This window comes from Erinaceus europaeus, chromosome 8 (genome assembly GCF_950295315.1).
Source record: "Erinaceus europaeus chromosome 8, mEriEur2.1, whole genome shotgun sequence".
Taxonomy (NCBI): Eukaryota; Metazoa; Chordata; class Mammalia; order Eulipotyphla; family Erinaceidae; genus Erinaceus; species Erinaceus europaeus.
The window spans coordinates 24653730-24680441 of NC_080169.1; the positions used below are offsets into that span (position 1 = coordinate 24653730).

The window sequence follows — 26712 nt, forward strand, 5'->3', positions numbered from 1 at the left end:
AAAGGAAGGGTGTGTTAAAGTCCAGCTTCCTGTGTCACACGATCAAAGTACGTCTTTTTTGCACCCTCATCTTCCCCTTTTCACTTCTAAGTTGTCATTTACAGGAACTTATTTCAGAACTTAAAGATGAAGTTCTGCTTGTACATAAATGTACTGGACATGGAGATATGCGGTTTTCACTTAGTGCCAATAAGGTTTTTCTCTTTCCAAATAAGTTTGAAAATTTGTATTTTTAGGGCAGCACAAATCTTACCTTTCCTGATGCTCTGGCTTTCTTAACCATCATTCAGTCTATCATGCATACATCAGAATTTTGGCAACTGAATTTTGATGATTTTAATTTAGGTGTCAAGTATTTGTTAGTATTGGTCATGAATAATTCAGAGAGTCTCTTAGATGCTTGTGTCACAAGTGCTTAATCTTATAAAAAACATATAAAATGTGATATTTGAAACAGTAAGTTACTGTTACAGCATCATGGGACCAGATATCCTATAGGCTATTGCATTATGAATATGCTAGAGGAAATAATATCAGTTGTGTATTATTGCAAACTTGGGTTTGTGTGAACATGATTACAGTGTGATGGATGCCTTTGTGGGAGGACAGTATTCTAAGAAATGCTTGTCATTAATGAGAAATACTATAGAAAATATTGAAAGCTCTATGAAGACTGGCTTAGGACAACTTTGAGTTTCACACAAGCACTAATTTTATCTTAGTACAATTAACATTTGCATTGTGGCAATTGCTGGAATTGTTTGTTTAGAACTATTACTTTATAACCAGATCAGAAGAGTGCTTGCCAGTACTCCAAAATAAGATGTTTCTCTTTTCATTTTAATTTTAAGAAATAAAATATAGGTCTCTGAATACATGTTTTTAAAGTTTGACAGCTCCCATAGTTGACACTTACCTCGGCTATTTGGATCTATACACATTTACAGAGGGTATGCTATTTAGGTTATAAGACCCTTGATTCTCTGAGTCCCATAGATTTAAAGTATTTTAGGTGACCCTTATATGTAGACACCAGATTAACTGAAAACTCAGAATTACCTGATGTGAAATTATCTGGCAGGGCTAACTCCTTACATATATTTTATCCATCTCTCTAGTCAGTACTTCAGCCACATCTTTTGACATTTCAGTATTTTCACATTATTATAGCAAATTTAATATGTATATTAAAGCATTCAATATAAAAACAAGTACAAAAACTTGGTGATTGTAAATTTCACTTGCACTATTTTGAAATATTTCCAAAAATTATGGATACGAGGAAACACATATTTTTAGGGCAACGACACAAGTGAGCCGATGTTTTCCAGTTTTCTTTTAAAATTTAACTAAGAGAATTATGAACTTTTAAATGCTTGGTTATAATTAAGGTTGTTTTTTTTAAGCTGGAGTTTTTAAGAATAAATGCTTTTATCTTTTTTTTTTGCTTTTTTCCTCTAAATTCTGTTGGGATTATGTATGTTGATTTGCATAATTTAAGTATGTTTGGTAACAATAAATGGCTAAGTTTAAAATTACTAAGATTTCAGAGGAAGAATTAGTGTTGGCTTGAATTGTAGAGTTATTGCTTTCTTAGTACTTGCTTGGAAATTGCGAAGGAGCTGCTGGTAGAGATTGTTGTGGCTGACAGTTGAACACTTCTAGAAAGGATGGTACCACATTGAAATGTCAGGTAGAGAAGTTAAGAAATTAGGTTGGACATGTTAAACCCTTACCTTCGGAAAAAAAACAAAAGGAAGTTAAGAGATATTGCCTGCTAAAATGACATTGCTTATCTATTTTCCTTTGTGTTTCATGTGCCTGTTATCTAAATCACTGTATGTTTTATACATTAAATATCTGATTAAGATACTCATATATATATTCCTCCCAATTTTTAAATCTTTATTTATTTATTGGATAAAGACAGCCAGAAATTGAGAGGGGAGGGGGAGACACAGAGACACCTGCAGCCCTGCTTCACCACTCAAAGCTTTCCCCCTGCAGTTGGCGACCAATTTTTTTATTTTCTTTCTGACTATAGTAGTTTTAGACTTCTTTTTCAGTATTTGTCTTCCATCTTCTCATTTACCTTTAAACAAACAAACAAATAAACAAACACTGTAGAAATGTCAAAACCTGGGGGATGGGTGGTAGCGCAACGGGTTAAGCGCACATGTGGTGAAGCGCAAGGACTGGCGTAAGGATCCCGGTCCGGTCCGAGATCCCAGCTCTCCACCTGCTGCGGAGTCGCTTCACAAGCGGTGAAACAGGTCTGCAGGTGTCTTTCTCTCCCTCTCTCTGTCTTCCCCTCCTCTCTCTATTTCTCTCTGTCCTATCCAACACAACTATATCAATAACAGTAACAATAATAACTACAACAATGAAACAAGGAATAAGTAAATATTAAAAAAAGATAAAAAAAGACATGCAAAAACCATGGACTATCATTCTTAATTCAGATTTAATAATACTTCTTTGCAAAGTGACTAGTCTGACTTATTTATTTATACTCCCATGGATTCAGTTTATTAAATCATTAATTCCTATACGTTTAATAACAATGTTGAATTATTTCTTTGTTTTATAAATAGAAGAAATTTACTGTGTGTGTGTGTGAGATTAAAAGCAGCATTTCAGCTGCCATATGCAATGCAGGCAGTCTTTCATTTTTTTATAACAATAGAAGAACAGGTTTAACCAGATTAAAATAAAATAATAATTCCAAATCTTGTACATTGAATCTTCTCCCACATCCTGCTGTTTTGACAAAGGTTAATAGCAAAAATATTTTGATTTATGTGAATTTATCCTGTAGGCAGGCAAGAAGGTGAGAAGAACTAGATCCACCCCTCTTCACTTGTGATAAAACATCACTCTGTGTATAGTGATGTTAGTGGTTTGTAAACAGGTGTTCTCACTCATTTGGTTTTTTTTTTTGGGGGGGGAGGAAAACTGGTAGTGGGGCGATAGCGCAGCAGGTTAAGCGCAAATGGCGCAAAGCACAAGGACCTGCGTCGGCATAAGGATCCCAGTTCAAGCCCCCGGCTCTCCACCTGTGCAGGGAGTCACGTCACAAGTGGTGAAGCAGGTCTGCAGGTGTCTGTCTTTCTCTCCCCCTCTGTCTTCCCCTCCTCTCTCCATTTCTCTGTCCTATCCAACGACATCAATAACAACAATAACTACAACAATAAAACAAGGCAACAAAAGGGAATCAATAAATAAATTAAAAAAGGAAAACTATAGAAGCATGTTATTTTCTTTTTATTAAATTAAAAAAAATAGTGTTCAAAGAATAGTGGTTGTCAGTGCTCTGAAAAAATGAACAAGCTAAGCCAGGTCAGTCATGAACAAAATGACTATATGGTTTTCAAGTGAGCCTGAGATTTTGCTCACGTGTAGTTCTTATTAGAAATATTTTACATTTTACTCTATTGAGGATTTCCATATTTTTTTCTTCATACATTCATAACCAATAGCCATTTTAGGAGCACTACATTAATGATACAACTCAGCTGGATTTGAGAGAGAATTTTTTCAAAGCTGACAGTAATAAGACTGATTTCCATCGTTTTCAAAGTCCCATTTATAATGTGGTCAAGATTTTGGTTTTATTTTTTTCCTCTGAAATGTATTTATGGTCTATGTAGTTTCCCATAACTTTCTTCTAGGGCATTGCTTGAGTCTTAGAGGAAAGAGTGCCACCTACTGAGTCACCAATAGTCACCTACTTCTTTAGCACCTGGATTTTCCTGCAGAGCAAAAACTACTCTGCTCTATTTTTTTTTTTTTTTGCAGTAATAACTAATGAGCACACAGTTGAACATCTGGCTTCAGAATGAAATCAGTCTATGCTTTTATACTACTAACATTGTCTGCTGGAAGTAGGAGTATATGTGTATACATTAAGGTACCAGAACTGTGTAGTTTCTTAGTTGGGTTAAGTAACAGGATAATTAGGATTTGATGTTAGTGAAATTATTGCCTCTCTTGAACATATAGTAGCTTACTTTTTCTTCAGGGAGGATATTTGCCTAACTTGCTTCCCATTTAAAGTATTTTCATGGCAAGTTACTAAACAAGGCTCAAAATAGTACACAGTTTTTATAGTCATTCTTAATGGAATTATTCTTTTTTTTCCTCCTTTTCTTTAACAAGGAATCTAAATGTACTAAAGTATGAACACTATATTAAAAAATTCCAAATGGGTTTATCTCTGCGTTGTCAGCATTAAAGTATTACTAGCAAAACGATACAAAGTATTACTAGCAAAACGATACAAATAACAGAACAGGAAAATCCTCTGATGATTTGAAACACAGTTCAGTTGTCTCTCATAAATTTAAGATTAAGTGTCATATATGGGTGATAAAAGTGGCATAGGCTAGTTTTTATATACTCATTATTCACTTAGTTTGTCTTTTCCAATTAAAGCCAAGTCTATCTTTTTCATTTCAGTGAGTTTACATTTCGTTTTCAATCACGTTCTGAACTCATTACAATAGATGCTGTTTAACAGTGAATATAGTGTAAATTCTAGACTAATCTGTTATTCACTGCAGCTTCTTTAGAAATGCATGCTAACACTATTTTTATTATTCGAAGGTGCCATTAATCAAGAGCCATCCTTTAGAGGTGAAAGAAGTTCTTCCCTGTCTTTCAACAGTTCAGTTTTCTATCAAAATAAATTATTAACCCCCAAGGCCAATTAAAAAATTGTCAGATGATTGGATTGTACGATTGCAAGATTAGGTGTGTAGTGTGTGTGTGTGTGTGTGTGTGTGTGTGTGTGTGTGTGTGTGTTAGAGGAAGAGACTACAACACTATCAAAGCTTTTTCTATGTGGTGAGGGTCAGGCTCAAAAGTGGGTCATATATATGGCAAAGCAACATATTACCCAAGTGAGCTATTTTGTTGGCTTTGAGAACATCTTGTATGTCTTCATGTATCTTTCTTATTCAAAAAGTCCACTTTCAACATAACCCATAAGTGCTTAAGCATGCTAGGTAATCAAGAGGAAGGCATTGATTAGAACAATCAATAGCTTTTCAATTAGCCATTTTCTAACTTTGGGCATTTGGCTCCATTGATCTACTTAGGCCCATTTCAATAGATTTTTCTCTTTATGCCACTGTGTGTGGATTAGACTGTAACTCTCTCATAGGAGGGAAAAAAAACCCACACATATTTGACCTCCCCCATGCCAACTTAAATTATAGGTTAGGCTTCTTACCACATGAATTTTGGTGATGGCAACTTTATGAATGCAAAGTGAAACTGGGCCCATTTCATGAAGCAGAGAAAGATATGGAATTAAGTAATTAAGCCATTTGGAGCGAGGTGTGAGTGGCTTTACATTTATTTCATTGATCTGAGCAAATGGTAGGGTATTCTGGCCAGTTCTTGCTTTCCTTTCTGTACAGTGAAGGCCATCAGAAGCTGTGTGTATCTGCTGATTTAGGGAGGTATTGGGTGGTGATGGGAGGAATGAAGCAAGACATCAGTTGTTATCTTTGTTACTTGTTTTCATCATACAGCTGCAAGTCATATTCCAGGCTGTTTTGCCGGTGTAAGGTAGTGAGGGCAAGTGGTCAGACCTGGGCTCTCTTCATGAGTGTGAATCTGTGCTATGTACTCAGCTTCTAGGAGTCTATTGTTTATCATTTATAAGATTTTAAAAAACTTTTGAGTGTGGTTTTTACCTTTTTGATCCATCTGGAAGTTGGTGGTAACATCAACTTTATGCACTAGATGTGTTAGTTACCTGTCCTATTCACTCAGAACTCTGGGGAAGATAGTGGTCATATGTACAGAAGAAGAAAGAAAGGAAGGGAAAAAAAAAGGTGGGGAGCACCATTTGGTGTGTTTGCCTCTTAGGAGTTGTGATGGATGTTGAGAGTCTTCTAACTTAAACTGCTTTTAACTTAAATTGCATGATGCTCTCTGGTAATTTTGTTTTGTTTTGAGACTTTAATATTTATTTATGGCAGTAATTTCAAATCAGCTATTTTTAGGACACTCTCCCCAGATCGTTACAATTGTACCAGGAGATTGTCAACAGATTGCTTTTGACAGTGTTTAAAGTTTAAGAATAGCAAAAATCAACACCCCATCTGTATACATTCGCTGGTATAACTTTTTCTTGGGTTGATGATTTGAACACCGAGGCTGTTAGAAACAGGACTAATTCTGGAGCTAAATGCCTGCTGCACAGAACTGTAGTCTTTCTAGTAGAGGGCAGAGCTGGGCGAGTTAAACCTGGTGAGTTGGAGACACCCTCGAACTGCACTTTTTCAGGCACTGCTGGCCAGGTGAACACCCTCAAGCTTCTCTCCCAGTTGCAAATGCTGCTGTGAGTGGGGGACTCCTCCCTCTGAAGAAGAGGATTCTAACCAACCAGGCCAAGGGCCATCCAGGAGGCAGGGCGACTTTTTCTTGTAATCTGATTATAGCTGTTCCCGATTTGCTGTTGTCTGGAATTAGTGAAATCTACATATTAACCTAGGGACACGACCCCTCCTGGAAAGTAGAAGGGGGCTAGTTTAACGTTTGCAGGGCTATTCAAAGCACAATAAAAAGCTTCAAATATCTTTTTCAACCAGCCAGAGGAGAGTTTGATTTGCCCAGGACTTTTATTGCTTGCTTTTGAAATATTACCCTTAGCCCGAACTACAAAGCCGCAGATCCAGCCCCATTTGTCTAGCTAGGGCACTGTCCTAAACCCAGTGCTTGCTGTTTAAAGCTCTGATGGAAAGGAGCCCTGGGGATTTAACACACAGAGGGCAGAGACCAAGTATCTCCCAGTAAAGTCCTGGTAACTTGCTTTCTGGCTGTTTTTGCGCTGGGAGAACTGGGACGGAGCTTTGCGCAGAGACTTGCTGAAGGCGATTGTACAACTTGTCCGGAGATACCTCGCCTGGAATAAGCTGGATTCGTTGGATTCAAAAACCACACAGGCACAGTGTGGCTTTTAGGAAATAATGCAGACCTCAACAAACAAACAAACAAACAAAAAAACAAAAAAACAAGCGAGTCTGTAGGCATTGACTAAGATAATTGCAGGAACTTCTAAGTTTCTAATTTATTTGCCTTTTTTTTTTTTTTTTTTCCCAAGTAGTTCCTCCTTCCAATGGAGAGGATTGGACACGGAACTCTGGTAGTGGGAATTGTATAGAATTCAATTCCCTCTTATCCCACAATTTTGTCGATCATTACTAAATGACTAGTTGAAAAAAAGTACTTACTATACTCTCCGTGTTCCTTTTGAGAAATAATTAAAAATTATGTTTATTAAACTTTTTTAGTTTCCTTAAGCCTCTCTTCTGGATAAGTTTAAGAATAAATAAATGTAAAAGACCGCTTTAAATATATAAATCTTTTTTTCTGCCCAAGCTGTGAGTGTCTCACTCCCCATCAGTAAACACTGGAAAACAGCAGGCATTCTGCAGTTTCGTGCCTTTTCAGCAAGTATTTTATCAGAAAAGATTTGCATGGATCAGTACTTAGTTATTTTTTGAACTGCTAGGAAATACATTTCAGCTTTTTCCTTTCTTTCTCTCTTCTTCTTCTTTTTAGTTTTTCTAGAACTGAAGTGACCTTGTAATTCATTTTGTTATTGCTTCCGGAGATAGAAAATAGATCCCGTTTGTTTAAACCTGGATTGTATAATGAAAATGTAAAATAGGCAATTAAATACTGGTGGATGAGGGAATTAAAGACGAACAGTGAGGGAAATGACATTAAGTAGACTATTCACCAGTGATTGTGCCTGTGATTCTCCCAAGTACTGAGTTCAGTTGGAAGAAAGAATTAGTAGTAGAGTAACAGTTTCTCTTTCTACTTTCTTAGTAGATTTATTGTAACCATCTGGGAGAAAACAGTGGTCTTCCATTTCAGCTAATATATGAGTGTGCAAAGATTACTTGCTCCTCTGGGTACAAAACTTAAAGACTTTGGATGAGAACATCTTTTCATGTTTCATTATTTTAAACTCACTTTAAAGAAATCTGTTCAGTTTGCACCAACACTGGGTTATGCTGTTATTTACTTATTTATTTATTATGTCTTCCTTTTCATATCATGGACAGCTTAAGGAAAGAGAAGCTCTGACATCTTGCCTTCATTTCATTTTGATATTTACTTTTAATATTAGTCATTAATGGGCTTCTAATCAGAAAGCTATTCAGAGATTAAATTTTAATTATTTCATTGTCATTGATTTAGTGAAAATTGCTTTTATGCATTCATCACAAATGTGTGGAATAACAGTTTAATCAGCTTTGTTCATTAGATCAAGATTCTTTCATAATCAAGAATTTTAGATCAATTACAACATCTTCAAATAATAGTCCTTTGTTAATTATAAGTACAGTTGAAACACTTAATTATCTTGCTTTGAATTAATTACATGTAATTCTATTGTATGTTTTGATACAGCTTTTTTTTTTTCAGTGAGAGGTGACAGTTCAATTAAGTAAAAGTAAAACATACACCTATCTCTTTGATGAGTGAATGATTTACTGTCATACATCAGGACTTACAGTTTTCTCTATACTAGATATCTCAAAGTGGGTCTTGAAATTTTCAAAGTAAACTATTTAAAATTGTACAATATTTCATGAGCAATGAGATGGGGCTGTTATAAAGTAAACTCCTTAAGGATTTGTTGAAATTTTAACAAGAACTAGAAACCATATAATTTGGTCATATCCTATAAGTTTTTAAAAAGTGGTTATGTGGAAATGCTATGTGAAGAAATTTTATCTCTTGATTATTCTATTTGAAAGAACTAGTGGATGAGTCCCCCTCCCACTACTTCCTACATCTAAATCAATATTTCCAGGTGATAATTACAAGTCAGGAAGCAAGATGACACAAAACCACACAGCTGGTTATCTTCATTTATCTGAGATGCTTGATCAGAGTGGGAGGGGCAGGTAGAAAGGAGGAGGGCTTGATTTGGGAATCGTGGTTAGAAAAGGATTTATGGTTCTTGTAAATCTTTAAACATTATTCATATTTGAAAGTGTATTACACTGGAAAAAAAAGAGGCTCTTGCCAGAGACATTAGCTCATATTGATAAAATACTGTGAATGACCTGTTCAAACAGGGACTTATAGGGTATTATAAAATGATAGTACCACATATGTGAAAACTCTGTGCTTGCTTTTATTTAAGAGAATTTGTTTTATGGGACACCATAGTTTATTAGAACTTGTGGGCTTCTTCCTGCTTTAATGATGCCAAACATTCAGATAGCATTTGCTGTGCTAGCATAAGTAGAGCATACAAATTTTATTAGCTAAGTGGTGAACAAATTTGTCCAGCTTAGTATCTGAAACATACTTCAATTGTTATGCTTTGAATTGATAGATAACTATAATAGATTGCACAGATATTAACATTTACGGGTAGAAGCAATCATTGTCTTATTTGTCTTCCTAAAAAAATGTTCTTGGGGGGGGGCGGCGGTAGCACAGCGGGTTAAGCGCACATGGTGCAAAAAAAAATGTTCTTTCCTACAATTTGTGTCCTTTTTCTTATATTTCATGGTTTAGATGTTGAAACATTTGTAGCGGACATACTGAGAGGAGAAAATTTATCCAAGAAAGCAAAGGAAAAGAGAGAATCCCTTATTAAGAAGATAAAAGATGTAAAGTCTATGTAAGTCATTTACTTTGTTTTTGTTACTAATTCTTTACACAGAAGCAATTACAGTATTTTAATAAGGAATTGTGTTCTAATCTGGGTGGGAGTGGAGGTGAGGGTGGCATGGAGCTTTGGACTTAATATCGTAAGTTTGAGGGTTTGATCCCTGGTATCACATGTGCCAGAGTGATGGATGCTTTGGTCCTCTGCTTTTCTTCCCCTCATGTTAAAAAATAAATATTTTTAAAAAAAGGTTATTCTGAAATTAAATTTATAGCCTAACATAATTTTTAAAACTATTTTTAAGGGACAAAAATATTCCCACTATCATGGTTTTTAAAATCAGACATGCTTATCATAATATTCTTTTTTTTTAAATGAAGGTTTTGGATCATATATATTTTGTCAAAGTACTATATTAATTTTTATCTGCTTGTTTTGACTATCTGGGGGGATATATTTGGCTTAAATGATAGCTACAGATAAGTTAAGGATTTTAATATAAATATAGAAACGATCTCATACTGAATAAGTCTGTTAATTGTCAGTAAGGGAATAAATGCAATATAAATTGTAACTATTGGAGATATATCCTAATTTTACCATTATTATTTAGGACTTTAATACCTTTTTAAAAAATAAATTCTTAAGTCTTTTGAAATTGTCATTTCTGAATAGGAAATAGCTTTTTTTTTCTCAACATAGATCTTAAAAAGGATTTGAATTTTTATCACTGATCAGGCCTCATTTTGTTTGGTTAGCCCTCATTTAATAAATCTTTTTTTCTACTTTATTTTGCAGATATATTCAGGAATTTCAAGACAAAGGTAAAATTTCACGTTTTTCCCTTGTAGATTTTCATTAGGACAATTAATTTGTATTGAAAGTTGATAGCTGGATTTAATAATTTTTATTTCTGTATGTATACTTAAGACTTTCAAGATGAGAGTGCTAGCTCCCCCTGCTGAGAAGAAAATTAAAAAGCATACCCAGAGTCTATTCTGCATAGTCTTCTGAAGCAGAGCTCTTCTGTACTTCATAGTCTTAACATTCTGAGTTTCTTAGTGACAGAAATATGTTAGGAAATGTCTAAACCTTCGTTACACATGGGATAATTTGATAAAATAGGAGTGATACGAGACCATTTAATACTACAGAGATGATGTTAATAGTTATGGTGGAAGCAGGAGAGTCTGGCAGTGTTCAGAGGTTATGTTTCTATAGGGTAACTGTTTAAAAGATAGTACAGATCTTTGAGAACATAAGGAAAGCCTTTCCCCCCAAATGGTTCTTATTATCCTTGTGATTCTTTTGATATGAACAAGTGTGTGTTATAGGAATGTTCAAAATGGGATCAATTTTCTTTTCCCAAGGATGTGTGTGGGGGTGGGGGTGGGGGGAGTATGTGAGGTAGCTTGTCATCTTTTACATTTGCAGGTAGCTTGTCATCTTTTACATTTGAGAGACAGCTGCTTAGCATACTAAGAACTGGACCAGGAAAGGCATGGGAAGCTCCATCTACTTCATGTCTGTAAAGGAAACTGGGTGTACACCGGTCCTTACTTCCATGATGGGTTATGTGGATGCTGGTGTGAGGGTCACAACATGAGGTCAAATAACCCATGTGGAGCTGTGCTTTGGGTTTGGGGGAGCATAGTCTATATCGCGTCTTCTAACTGTGGTTACTACCACAGAGTAATTTATATTTCTGCTAACTGATAAGTGAGAGGATAATGATAGTCAGTAAAACTTATACTTAAGCAGATAACCTAAAAAATCAGACTGTGAAGAGACCACAGTTTTCTTTTTACTTTTTAACCATCAAAATCAGTGTGATTGGAGGGAGAAAGAGGACTTTTTTCTATATTAAAATTTTAATGCTATTAAATAAAGAGAAGGAAAGGAAATCCCCCCTCCCTACAAGTGCCTGTTTATTTGTAGTCTATATAACAAATCCTACACTGTGGGTTGCTTAAATCATATTGCGTATTACATAGATGATTACAGAAACAGTGAATTAATATATTTCAATTATGATAGCTTTTTAAAAAAATTTTTTTATTAATTTTATTTTTTGAGAGAGATGCAGAGAGAGAGAAACAGAAACACCAGAGCACTGCTCAGCTCTGGTTTATGGTGGTGCGGGGGATGGAACCTGGGACTTAGGAGCCTCAGGCATGAAAGTTCGTTTGAATAACCATTATGCTGTCTCTCCCACCCTATGATAGCTTTTATAGAGAGGAAATTTAGGTATCAGAGTCTTACTCTCTTCTTAAAAGGTATGTTTTGTTCCAGTGACTGCTTATTGAGCTCTCATTTTGTCTTAAACATTAAAGTTTTTAAGCTAAGAAAGCATGATAACATGAAGTCATTGTATAATTGCATATGATTCAATAATGGGGTAGGAACTTTCCCTTTGGTATTCTGGTTTAACACTTGTTCAGGTGTGTGGATATTAAAATTGCATTACTGAGACACATTCTTTCTCTCTAAAGATAATGGAAGTTTATATGATATTTGATAGAAATTAAAGAAAAATGAGCCTGAAGTAAGAGTTCAAATAATATAGAATTCAGAGATTCCCCATAATAATTTTTCTTCTGAATAAGTCCTTTGTAGCTCAATCCTCTTGTATCCTATTAACTAATTATCAAAAAGACTCAAAAGTAAGCCTCTGGAGATACTAGGTATATATATATATATATATACCTTAGAGAAATGTGTGAAGCAGAGCAATTTTATGCCAGTGTACCTGCCAAGTATATTCTGCTTTGTTCTAAAAATACTATTTCCTATATTTTGTTGGGAATAGTAAATGGAAGTCAGTATAGACTTAATTGCACAAATGTGTTCAAGATACTTTTTATCATAAAAATGGGACTATATTATCAGATCCTTATACTGAGTAAGTTCACATGAGTATATTTTCGTAGTGTTTTTTTTTTTGTTTGTTTGTTTTATTTTTACTTACATTTGCCTACTGTAGTTTTAGATGATCTTCTTCCAAGGTAAGGAATCTCCTTTGGATGTTTTCCTTCTTCTTCTTCTATGGTTTTCCTGTTCTTCCTTCCCCCACCAGCACTTCTACTCCTCCAACCGGTGCCCCCTTCTCCCCTGCCTTTCCAGGTCAATATGGGGTCATAATTAAGTGAGCAGAGGCTGTTTTTATATTTCTGTTTCACATGGCCTTAAAAAAGTTACAGTTAAGTAACAGTCTAGTGTCATGACTAGGAGAAAAAAAGGACTAGGTAGAGAGTTTTAAATAAATTAATTTAGCCCTATTCATTTCTAGTAAATTATCGGTTTCTCTCATGAACACAGATGACTATCATCCTTCCTTCCTTCCCATATCTCCTCCACCCCTTATACTTTAGCAATTTCCTTCCTTTCCTGAGATTTAACAACACAGACTTTAAGGCTTGAGGTATGCCAGTTCTGAAAATAGAATTGATATAATTATTGAAACACTAAGCAGCATAGATCTTAGGAGATTAATTTTTTTTTCTGTTGTGAGAATAATTTGAATTGGTAGAAACATTATTATTATTATTATTATTATTATTATTATTATTATTATTATTTGGGGGGTAGTAACTCCTAGATATTGAAGCTTGTCCATTAAAGTAATTCTCAACTTCTTATTTATATTCCTTTCTATACCAACTTCTCTTTTTATATGTTTAATTATTAAGACCCACATTTGATATCTTAGCATACACAAGTCTAGATTTTCCAGGTAGAACTGCCTTTAAAATGAATTAACTGTTGTTTTTCTAAATTCCTTAATATTCTTTGTACTTAAAAAAGATTTGAATCTAAGTAATTAAAACCAATTTTTTTTCTAGTCTAGCTCTTATTTCTTATTCAAAGTGTGTCCTGTTTTGAATAGCATTCCTTCTTTGTTGGATATTCCAGAGTAGCTGTCAAATTCTAGTTTCCTTTTCTGCATTTGCAGTATAGCTCACTAATTTAGCAGTATTGCTGGAGTCTGTGGAGCTTGTATGAAAGTGAAATCTGAGCCTAGGCTTCATGCACTAAAATTGTGCTAATTTTAGAACTTAAAAAAAAAAGTGGCACCATGGTCACATTTGTGACACTGCTGTTCCCAGAGCAATTTTTCCCTTCTTTTTATTTCAAAGAGACAGGGAAAGCTACCACAGCACCACTCTACCACTGATGGAGCTTCTTCTCTCAGTGTTTTGGTGCATCCCGTGAGTACCCATTCATTGGAGAAACTGATGATCCTTCCTAGCCGACTGAATCCACATGGATCCCAGTCACTTTCAAAGCCATTTAACTGGCTACGGAAGAAGGGCAAACGCTAGAAGAAGTGTTTTGGTACTTTCATATAGCACTGGGGCTCAAACTAAAGCCTCATATTTAGTAAGGCATGTGCTTTACTGAGAGAAGCTCTCTCTCAGCTTTAATTTTAAGAACTATCTTAAATTGCAACTATCTTATAATTCTTCATTGCCACAAAGTAAGCTCACAAGTCATGTGTGACTTCAAAAAAAAAAAATATATATATGCTATGAAAATGTATTACTAGTTGTGTAAAGACTTTTATTGACTGAGTGTAAAGACAGGATTTTATAATATATATATAGCATATGATACATTTATTACATGTATTGATGCCATTATGCTAGTTTTGTGATTTCTAGTGGTGATTTAATTAGGATTATCTCATTATAGACTGATAAAGATAATGTGCTATGTGCATTTAACCTGGAGCTTCACTGCCTGGCCCCTGATTAAGATAATGTGAAGATACCTATGCCAGATAGTAGGTGCACTTACTCATTAGATTCAATTTCACTTATCAAGAGCATTTATGTTGATTTGGATTTTTAGTCGTTTTCAAATAATTTCTGAAGAAATTAAAAATCACTGAAAAGAAAACGATTAAAAAGGGGTAAGACATTGAAAGATATTTCTGAAGAATAATTTTCAGAATTGTAAGGTATTAGTGTCCACAGCTTTCAAAAAATGTAATTACTGTTCACATTTTCTCTTTTATATTTCCTCTAATTGTAAACTGTTAGTTTAATGTTTTTTCTTTAAGACTCCAATGATATTGTTAAATATGCATAGATTTAGTTAGCAATTTCTCTTAACCTCATTTGTATTATTAACTTTATTAGTGGAGCAAACTAATATATTTTCTTATTAGAAGAACTGTTAGATAAGGGATACATTTGAGTGTGTTATAATAGAATCCTTAAAACCACAGAAAAGCCAAAAGTCTAGATGATGTTTAGTTTCTTTCCCCTTCCTATATCCTTCTTAACATAGTGTACACTCACTTGAGCGTTATCTCTCCAGTGAAATCTGAGCAACTTGCAGCTTTCTTCACCCCTCCTATCTCCAGCTTCATACAGACGTGTTAAACATGTTTGATATGGAACCTGTAGTAAGTGGACTGTATTTCAGAGGTGGTGTTTGAGAAATGATGTGCTTATTTTGAAATTGTCTTTTACAATAAAAAAGAGATATAAAGAGAATTTTCTTGTTTTTTTGTGGCTTAAGTTTTTTGAAGTTTTCAGAATTAAGCTATAGATTCTTTTAAATGACAAATTAAATATTTGTTTCTCTTAACGTAGCTCTGTATTATTACTTGAGAAATTAGTTTGACATGTGAATTGAGTAGAAAATTAGAAATTAATTTGTTTTTGCTTTCACTCAAGTAATTCCCTGCCTAAGTTGTTTGTGTGTACTATATAAGAGGGAATTGTTATCATAAATTTAAACTGTATTGTTTAGTTTATCGCTTCCTGATTGTGTTTCAAATATGGCTTGCTTTTGACAAAACAAACAAATTGGTGATAGAGATCATGATTTAAATTGCTGTTGGCCTTTGTCTCTTTGCATTTAGCAAATGTTAAAGGATGACAAACCATATAAAAAAAGGACAATAATGATTTGAATCCAGCTATATGAATTTATAAATGTTTTTCAGAGAGATATGCAACTGTGGTATGATTAAGCATTGATTTGACTATGATATTTAAGTTGCCACTGAAATGGTAGGAAGGGAAGTCTTGGCTCATTATTTTTTTAGGCTGTTAACTTTGTATCGTTAATTAAACTTTTGAAAGTTGTGGGGTAAATCAAATGCTTTTCTAGGGAAACAAGAAACAGTATTAATGAGCAACAACCCCATAATTATCCTTGTGAGTACATAACAGGGACACATTCATGTCTTTTCTTTGCACAATAACTTCTACAAAGAAGTATTTTTAAACTGATCATTAATTTTATGACCACAGAAATGAGATGCAAAATTTATGCTGTTGTCATTGGCACAGACTCAAGGCACCGCAGACATTATATGTGATTGTAATAGAACACTTGCCAACTAATGATTCTGTAGACATTTCATTTGAGCATGCTTTTCTTTTAGATGTCTGATTAGGCTGTAATGCTTTCAATTATGTCTGTAAATTGTATTGGATACATTTACCTGATCCCATTGTTGATTTGAAGTTCAGTTTTATATTACATAAACACAAGTTGAACACATTTTCCTTTTAATTTTATAGAAGTCTTTGCAGGTATAGCTTCAAATACTAGGTCCCTAGGGAGGGAAAATGCTTTGTACTACTCAACAGCGACCCCTGTGTTCAATTAAATCTTGTAATACAGCCAGTAGTGTGTGTGTGGTGGTGGTGGGGGGAGAGTAGTAATGGAGGTGGGGGGAGGGGGAAGATTATATCATTATTAGAACAGTCAAATGAGAAGGCCATATTGAAAAGTAACATAGCCCTTGAACTTCAGGCAGGTTATAATAAAGGAAGTAGTCTTGTATATATACCTCAGAGATTTTTCTTCTTTACTTTCTGTAAAGTAAAGGTTTAAAAGGGGGGAATGAAGAAGTCAGATCAGTGGCACTACTTAATTTATTTTTGTCTTAGATAAATATATAAATGTCACACCATTTAAATGAATTTTAAACAAAGTACTGTTCTTGACACATCTGGAAGACAAATTCCTTTTAGTTTATAATCCAAAAAGTTATTTTCTAAACAAACAAACCCTGGCCTTTAAGATGTCAGTAACCAATTTCTATAGAGTATTCTTAACTCATATATTATTAACTTTGGAGCTTTCATATCATTTTGCCCTATATAAGTACAAATTGTCATATGCATGTATTTATGGCATAGAAGTAAGGATATTATCAAAGGAAAAGAAAGTAATTCTGATTTTCAGAATTTCATAAATTTGAATTTAAAAAAATATTTATTATTTATTCCCTTTTGTTGCCCTTGTTGTTTTATTGTTGTAGTTCTTATTGTTGTTGTGACTGATGCCATTGCTGGATAGGACAGAGAGAAATGGAGAGAGGAGGGGAAGACAGAGAGGGGGAGAGAAAGATAGACACCTGCAGACCTGCTTCACCACCTTTGAAGCGCTTGCTCTACAGGTGGGGAGCTGGGGGGCTTGAATCGGGATCTTTCCATCGGTCCTTGCGCTTTGCGCCACGTGCGCGGAGCCCGCTGCACCACCACCGGACTCCCTTAATTTTTTTCTCTTGTTTATTTTCACAAGAACTTAAAAGATCTAAACATCTGTTTACTTTCAGAATCCTTTCTGTGTATTTACTGGTTATTACTATTTTTCTATTCAGAGCAGTATAGCATGTTAAATGCTGGTGAAGTATCTTAATTTCATATTTTAATTATTATTAAAAAATTTATTATATTTATTTATTGGATAGAGACAGCCAGAAATTGAGAGGAAGGGGAGATAGAAAGACAGAGAGACACCTGCAGCACTGTTTTACCACTTGCAAAGCTTTCGCCCTGCAGGACCAGGGGCTTGAACCCAGGTCCTTTCGTATGGTAACATGTGCACTTAACCAGGTGCGCCACCACCCGACCCCAATAATTTCATTTTTGACAACAAGATTTGTTTTATGATTCATGATGTAAAATATGCCATTTGGGACCTGGTAGTGGTGCCCCTGGTTGAGTGCACATGCTACAGTGCGCAAGGACCTGGGTTCAAGTCAGTAGTCCCCACCTTCAGGGGGAAAGCTTCACTAGTGGTGAAGCAGGGCTGCAGGTGTCTCTCTTAGGCTCGCCCTCTCTACCTCTCCTCCCCCCTCAATTTTTGGTGGTCTCTATCTAATAAATAAGTAAAGATAATAAAAAACTTTAAAAAAGAAAAGTTATGCCATGAAAACTCTTCTAAGAGTATAATACTAAGGGAAATGGAGAGATTTTTAAAAAACCTTTATTACTGTGTATTCCATGAACTGTCACTTCCAGTTCAAACGTAAAAAACCTTTATTACTGTGTATTCCATGAACTGTCACTTCCAGTTCAAACGTAATTTTACTAGTGCTTTATGAGGTTCTCTCTCTTACCTCAGACATACAATTAGAGTGCTCTTCTTACTGTAAGAGATACATTGTATGATCACTCAGTTTTCTGAAAAGTACTTTAAAGAGCTTGAGAGAAAGAGAAATTAAGACCTCAAGAGTGGGTAGTATTTGTATATGGTCCTTGGAATATTAATGGAGACTAAGCATCCCTAGATAGTACAGCTAGTGATGCGGTCACTAAAGACTGCTAGCAAGATAGTTCTGTCTGTCCATATCCTGCAGTGTCTTGATGGGAGAGATCACCCTATCTTTACTTTCAGGATAAGGACAATAAATGTTGAAGAGATAGCAAAATTATAAAGAAATACAGATGTACAATTACTTTGGCAGTTTTGTTTTGGAAAAGACTATTTCCTCTATCAGAAGGAAGGTGGGAAATAGGGTGCTGTACATCAAATTGATGGGGTGACCAGTATCCTTCGTCTGGGTAAGATTACTACCTATGGTCTCAATATAATATTATAGATAGTCTACAATTCTTGGAGGGATATTTTATTCACCACCTGATCAGTTTCATTGTAAGTTGTTAGCAGGTAGCATGCATTGTTAACAGATAATTGATTTAGTATTAAGTATGCCACTTCTTTGTTGTGGAATCTTGATGAAAAAATGAGTCTAATATGTATCTGTGCTAATAAATAATAGATTTACTTTTTAAAAAAACAGTGATCCTAAGTGAGTATGTGGAAAAATCCATACCACAAAATTTTATTGTGAGGGTTAAAAGACTAAACCAACCAACCAACCCATGACCAACCTAGTATTTGGAAATCATGCACAAAACTGACCAGTTTAATATATCACTGAATGATAATTGAATATCTCAAGTTTTGAAATCACCTTGTTAGACTTTAGAAGGTTTATATGGGTTTTAAAGCACTTTTATCTATGAAGGATTCCTGCTCTTGGAAAATATAACAGTATTTTCAGTTGATCCTAACATGTCCTGTGAATTTTAATGGAAATATGAAATGTTCATATGACATTGAATAACCAACTTTTAATTATATTTTTTCAAATTATTGAGTAGGTCAGTGGAATTAATGGATTATTTTCTCTGTTGTGTTTTTCATGCTTTGTTGCTGTTGTCATTGTTATTGGGTTTATTAATTTTGTTTTAGACAAAATACTTTGTTTTACCCTGCTTATGTTGTCTGTAGTCATATCTGTAGAGATCATCGTGATTTTGGAACTCATATCCTTTTGTACAAGAAATTTTGTTTTTCATATATGACCTGGATATACATTAAAAAGACCTGTTTTTTTCCCTAGCTTAAAAAAGTTCTCTTTGTTTTTCCCTGACTTTGACTGAATTTAACAGTAAAATTACTGCTTTCAACAAAGAACATTCAAAAGTAGTTGATAAACTACAGAAAACACTTTTTAGATTTAATTTATTTATAAAATAAAAAATAGAAAATACTGACAAAACCATAGGATACGACGGGTAAAATTACATACATTTCCTACCAGCAGAGTTCCATATCCATCTCCTCTACTAGAAGCTTTCCTGTTCTTTATTTCTCTGGGAGCATGGACCCAGGATTATTATGGGGTGCAGGAGGTGGGAGGTCTGGCTTCTGTAATTGCTTCTCCACTGGACATGAGCATTGGTAGGTTGAGCCATACTCCCAGCCTGTTTCTGTCTTTTCCTAGTAGGGCAGGGCTCTGGAGAGATGGCATTCCAGGGTACATTGGTGAGGTTGTCTGCCTGGGGGAGTCAGGTTGGCATCCTGGTAGCATCTACAACTTGGTGGCTGAAAAAGCATTAAGATGTAAAGAAGAACAACTTGTTTAATAACCTGGAAGCTAAAGGCAAGAATGTAACATATGAGATTTGGGGTCTCCATTTTGGAAAAAGTTAGTAGGTCTAGTTTAGTTATATTTCAAGGGGCCCAGGACTTTACTAATTTTTGCCTGAGCCTGACAGCTAACATGCAGGTGGGCCAAAGGTATTATCTGGGGAGATGGTGTCAAGGTTGGAAATAGGACTAGAACGCTGGATCAAGGAAGAGAGTAGCTCCCAAATCTGGGAAAAGTAGAAGACACTTTTCTTATTATTTTTTTAGGTGATACAGAAGATGGAGATGAATATGATGACCCTTTTGCTGGGCCTGCAGACACCATTTCATTAGCTTCAGAAAGATATGATAAAGATGATGAAGCCCCCTCTGATGGTATGTGACATTTTGTTGTTTTTTTTTTTTTTCCCTGTAGAATATACCTCGACACTTTAATGTTAAACAATGTAATGTGTAGAAGTGATGGTCTTGTCAGAGAGCAAATAAACACAGAGGCTTCAGTTAACTTACTTTTAGCAGAACCGTTTAAGGAACAGAAGAGCTCTCTCTAGTGGTATTGCCAAGTATGTAGTTCTTTCTTTTCCTGGAAATTTTCTTTCACTAGAATTTTTAGGAATGCTTACATTATCATGTGATTGTCACTGGCAAAGTTTGTTGGTTAATTTAACATTATCAGATTCTTGCTTAATTTTACTGTGCTGCTTAATGACTTGTTTTATTATTTACTTTATAAATAATAAAAAGGCTTTTGATCTGTTTCTTTTCCTGAAAACTTCAGATAAAATGAGTTCATAAAATATTTAAGTATTCCTATATTGCCATTTCATACTGAGACGGGTTTTCATCAAATGTTTCTTTTAATACACATTTCTGTTTTTCTGGTCGCTGCCTAAAAAGTCCCACATCATATAGCAATATTATAGTGTTTTGTATTAATGGAATTAGTAATAAAGTTGATTGTTTATCTTGTAGTGATTTTTATAAACTCGCCAAAGTTATGAAGCTTGTTATTAGTGTAGCATTTTCTTTTTCTGTTATAGCCAGTTGAGTGCCTCAGTGTTGTAGAGACTCTGTAATGGGAATAAATACTTATAAATCAAGAATGTGTATCGATAAATTAGCTATGCATGTTAATTTGTGATGCTCAAAGTTTCACATAGACGTAGAAATGAATAATGCCCTCTGCCACTATATGATGATCAAACTGTGCAGTGCCATCTCTGAATACAATTGCTGAATGAAAATATGCTTCTTGCAACAGAGCACTCCACATTTTATGTTATCCAGATTATTCCCTCTGGAAGCATAAATTGCTTTTATGAGGTATAAAATTATGTCTATTGTAGAACAGGGATAAGTCAAGTACATGCATAAGTGATAAACATCCTAACCACTGATTCAGAACAACACAATATTTTTTTTTATTTAACTTTGTACAGAGTAAAGCAATAATACTTATATCCATTTTATGTTAAACTTTACATTTTGGTCAACATTTCTATTTCTGAAGGAAGAGGTTTCTTTCTTTTATATTCCCCTTTATTTTTTTAGATGTGACCAGGCCTGTTCAAGGTGGGATGGCTATAGGCTTTCCTTTATTTTTTTAAAAGGTATACATTTCTTTTCAGTCACACTTGTTTTCAGAACCAGAGCATTATATTTTCTGACCTTATTGTTATAAATATTTCCTCTGGAACCTTTTTTGTAATTGATAAATATATATTGCCAGGCAAAACAGTGAAATATTTGAGTGAGACTACTTTTCAAACTCATTACAATGATTATTTTTTGCTTCTTAGTGAAATGTTAGTAGGAGTGAGTATGCATATGTGTATGTATGTAGAACATATAAACTCTTTTATAGATAATAAGCACACAAATATATATACAAAATATATCAACAAAATATAAATCTCAGCTTCTTAATATAAGCATTTGATGTATGAGATTATTATGCACATTTTTTAAAATTTGCACTGAAAGAAATCCAGCTAGTATCTATACAAACCAGTGAATTGTTATTAAACTATAGTTCATTTGCATGGCTGTTACATTTCTTACTTATGAGTAAGTAAATGCCATGTATGCTTTTGCAACCAAATATAGAAGTGCATCCATAATATGAAAAAATAATAATATGAAAAATATTTATCATTAAAAGATTATCAAAACTTGAATATTGTTTAATAATTTATATTTGCATACAGTATTATAATTTTTGTTAAATGTTGCATTTTTATAAGCTTTTATGTAACATGCAGTGAAATGAAAATTTAATAGTTATTTAATTCTTATATAGAAATCATACTATTTTGATAGTTTTATATTTTCTTTTAAGAGTACTATAAATTGATTTTAAAATATCACTTCATGCTTAAATTTCTAGTCTGAAATATTATCTAGTCACATTAGATATTCTCCCTGCGACTTAGATATTGTATTTGTTCTCTTTGTGGAATAAATTTTCCTTCATTATGTGACCACAGGCTAATGATTTATTAATTATAAAATGATAATGTCTTTAACAGTAAGTATAACTAAATTAGTACAGGTCACCAAAAGGCCTTTTGTCAGATCAGATTGTTGTTTTGTCCTTTTGACTTTTACCTTATGGTAGGCACTAACAAAGTATGTGAACTTTGATGGATTATAAGCTCTAAACATGATATGTATTTTTCATAATGCTAATGTAATTTTCAAGGTACTAGAAAGGTCAAACCTGCCTATCTCTGTGTGCATTCTAAGTCTGTCTTTTCCTTTAATATTTCTTTTTCTCTGTTCCTCTGGTTCAAAAGTTCACTCAGTTCCCAAATGGCTACCTAATTTTCCAGTTATTCCCTCAAGCCATATGTGTTTTGGTTTCTTTATGGTTTATTAGGTACCATAGGAAAGTAGCATAAGTTATATCTTCTAATGAAATTCAAGCACACTTCAGTGATGCTTCGACTTGATTGCTGGTAGCAATTAAATCACAGCTAAGGAGAATAATGCATAATCTCACAAGATCCAGACACCTATAGAAATGGAAGGGGGATGAGAACAGAAAACAGAAACGAAGTCTCCAAAACCTGCCAGACACACTGTTTCTAATTTCCCCCTCCCCCTCTTTTTTTTTATTGGCCAGCTGCCTGATTGATAGCAAAATCATAACTTGCTGCATGCTAACAGGCAGAGTTCACTTGTAGGTTATTGTGAGCTGATAAAGGGTTAGATGGGGTTTTGATTTTCGCATTGGACCTTGGTACACCAGATTAATGAAATTTCAATGAGCGACTAGAGTAGCCACAGCTTTGTCAGAGAAACAGATGGAGATTCTATAGTCATGTCTACTCATTAATACTAGTTGCCTGAAAGGTGTGCTGCTTCTCTATACAAAAGAGTTGATATAATTGATTTTTGAGTGGTACATTAAAAAAAAAGGACCTTATTGATGACTAGAATTGTAACATATATGATGACAGATTATTGTGTAGCTTGTAGCATAAAAATATTGTACTGTAATTTTTTTGAAACTTTGTTTTTTGAGGAAAAATATATCTTAATACCAATAACAAAAAGAGAAGAAAAATGACATACTAAATTAACTTTTACGGAAGATTACGAGCCTGCATTTTATTTACGAATGCTTACATAACTACTATTTCATTGTTATATAAAAATATATATTAAAACATCATACTTACCAGGTTTGTTTATATCAACTCTGTGCTTAATTTTTTTCTGGAAAATTTGAAGCAAATCATAATGATTTCCTGCATTATTGCAGATAGCTGCTAGAAGTTTTATGCTACTGTGTAACAGGATATATCAAAACTTTATTATAAATGGTGCATAATAGTAATTAGATCAAATTAGAGATAATGAAACTCAAAACCTTAAAAAAGAATGTTGGATAGTGTACACATAATAGAGTGTTTGGGCTCTAATGTGTTAGACGCATGGTCACCTTTAGACACAATATAATGACATGGGTTTCCATTTTTCTTTTCTGAAATCATTTGTCACTCATTTTTGTCATTTGTGAAAGAAAGCTTCTAACTATATAGCATTGCAGAATGTCCCTGAGGTAAGGTGAAAGGATTCAGTCAGCTAGGAGACATATATCGGCCCTGCTCATCAATGATAGGTCGAAGGATCCCAGTGGACATCTGTTACAAATCTGATTCAGTCCTTGACCATAATCACTTTGTGGATAAAAACCTGGGGTCTCAAGGGTGTGATTATAGGAGAGTTGAAATGAAAGTAAAGGTACAAAAATATTCATATATTGCTCTGGTATCTTCCTAACAAAGATTTTTCAAGTATTACAGTCTACTGAAAACAGCATTATTAAAAAAAAAAATTTAAAAACGTAGTTTTTAGCAACCTTGGGAATTTTCTCTGTTAGAGAGTTTCCAGGGCAATATTTGTATATAGTCTTATATTTTCATATGTTTCAAGTTGTGAATGTACAGTTTAAAAACTGAAAAACAGGGCTGGCCAAATAATTGGCCTGTGTAGTGCACCTGTTTTCTCATGCACAGGGGTTTGAGCCTGATCCATACAGAGCTGGAGGAAGCCTTGGTGCTATGATTTCTGTTCCCTCTCTGCCTCTGTCTCTTGGCATCTGAAAAAAATCAGTGATAACAAAAAACAGTTGAAAAACAAAGGATCTTTCAGATAATAGACAGGACTATTTGAATTGAGAGCAAGTGGCACAGCGGCTTGATACAGGATTCCAGCTAGAGTGCTTCCTTCCTCTAAGACAAATACCTGATGGGTGACTGTGCTGGTAGCTGGGTAGCATCTTCAACGAGTGTGGTATTGAAGTAGACTCCCTCATATTTTTTCTTCATTATTCCCTCTAACTGACTCAAAACTACCCTGTTAAGGAGACATTGTTAGTATTTGGCTACTGTGAAAAAAGAGAATCAGAATGGTTTTTGGTTTATTCAACTCACAAATAACAAACTTCAAGTCCTTTGAGCCATGTACCTAAAAATTAGACTATGCTGGGAGTCAGGAGGTAGCCCAGTGGGTTAAGCGCACATGGCGCAAAGCGCAAGGACCAGCGGAAGGATCCCGTTTGAACCCCTGGCTCCCCACCTGCAGGGGAGTCGCTTCACAGGCAGTGAAGCAGGTCTGCAGGTGTCTCTCTCTCCTTCTCTGTCTTCCCCTCCTCTCTCCATTTCTCTCTGTCCTATCCAACAACAACTACAACAATGAAATAATAAGGGCAACAAAAGGGAATAAATAAATATAAAAAATATTTAAAAAAATTAGACTATGCTGACCAGGTGGTGGTGCAGCTGGTAGAACACACACCTTAATATGTTCAAGAACTCATGCTCAAGACCCTGGCTCCCATCTGCAGGGGTGTGGGGGTGGAAGTGGGCCTTCACAAGTGGTGAAACAGTGCTACAGGGGTCTCTCTTTGTCTCTCCCTCTCTGTTTTCCCCTCTCCTCTCAACTGCTGTCTGTACTATCAAACAAAACAAAGGGGGCCAGGGGAGAAGGAAAAATTGGCCACTGGAAGTGGTGAATTTGCAGTGCAGTCACCAAATCCCAGCAGTGACCCTGGTGGTAATTAAAACGATATCTCTCTCTCTCTCTCTCTCTCTCCTAATTATAAGATACATGCATTATAATAAAAATAAAAAGCAAGGTGGTTGAATAGGTCAGGTGGATAGTATGTTGCTTTGCCATCTGCATGACCCAGGTTTGAGCCTGGCCTCCCACTGCACTGAAAGAAATTTTGCTGCTGTAGTCTCTCTTTCTCTCCACCTTTTCTCTGTCTAGAGGGGGAAAAAGTGAACAGGAGTGTATAAAATAAAAAATAAGAAATCTCTATTCACCCTAGCCCATGATTCTGCTTTCTACAGCTTTTATAGTTACTCTTAATAACTTTTGGCATCATACTTCTAGTTTTTTTTTTTGTTGTTGTTGTTATTGTTGTTGAATTAACCTTAAACAATGTGTTGACTTCTTCTATAATTATTTATTCTTCAGACTTCTTCTGCTGTTTCTGACTTTCAATTTTTTAAATTTTTATTTCTGGTTATTTTTGTGTTTGCTTTTGACTTAAATAATGTTCTTTCGTTGTGTGTGAGCATTAGCCAGTTTCTTTTCATCTCTTTGTTATAAAATATGAGGAAATTAGTGCCTCTAGCCATTCATCTCCCTTCTCATTCTTCAATTTCACTTTTGTTAATTGTAGTACTGTTAAGGTTACTGACATTTGTATTGGGTTCTTTGACTCTAAAGTTTCCTGTGCTTTGCTTACAAGTAGATTTTTAAAGTTTGGTTACTGATCTTCCTAAAGTGCCTGGGGAACCTTGATTATTGATAGATGCTTATGAATGAAGGACCTAGACTAATTAAGTAATTTCTGTGGTCTTTTTTTTATGAAAAGTGTTGTATGGATGTACGTCTGTATGTATGTGTATATATTTTTAACCAAGTCACTGCTCAGCTCTAGTTTATGGTGATGCTGGGGATTAAATCTGGGGCTTAGGAGCCTCAGGCATGAAAGTCATTTGTATGACTGTTATGCTGTCTCTGTGGTCCACAGAAAGGTATTACCTTTGAATGAGAAATTTTGACTGGGGGTTGAAAGTCAAGTGCCAAGGGTCTTAGAGATAACAGAACACTTTAGTAAGGAGCAATGAGACAGACTGGAACCCCTTCAGTTGCCAAAGTAAGTTAAGATACCATTCAAGGCGAAGTTGGATACATTAATTTAATTTAATTTAATTGCAGGCTTTCATGTCCATCTTTAGTTGTTTGTTGTTGAGGTGGGGGAGGTCTGGGGCTCTTTCTTCTCATCTCTCTAGTTCTTCAGATAGGGGATCCGTATATTGTTTAGAGAGTAAAATTTAGGATGTAGTTCTAAC

General features: G+C 34.8%; 1 protein-coding gene across 3 annotated transcripts in view; it reads left to right on the forward strand.

Moving 5' to 3' along the window:
- Positions 1 to 26712, forward strand: part of SKAP2 (src kinase associated phosphoprotein 2) — a 150633-nt gene that overhangs the window by 902 nt on the left and 123019 nt on the right. For all 3 annotated transcript variants that reach the window (XM_060196061.1, XM_060196062.1, XM_016189929.2), the window contains exons 2-4: positions 9559 to 9664; positions 10451 to 10476; positions 20108 to 20215. In XM_060196061.1, the coding sequence (XP_060052044.1) occupies positions 9559 to 9664; positions 10451 to 10476; positions 20108 to 20215 (240 nt within the window). The remainder of the gene's footprint in view (positions 1 to 9558; positions 9665 to 10450; positions 10477 to 20107; positions 20216 to 26712) is intronic.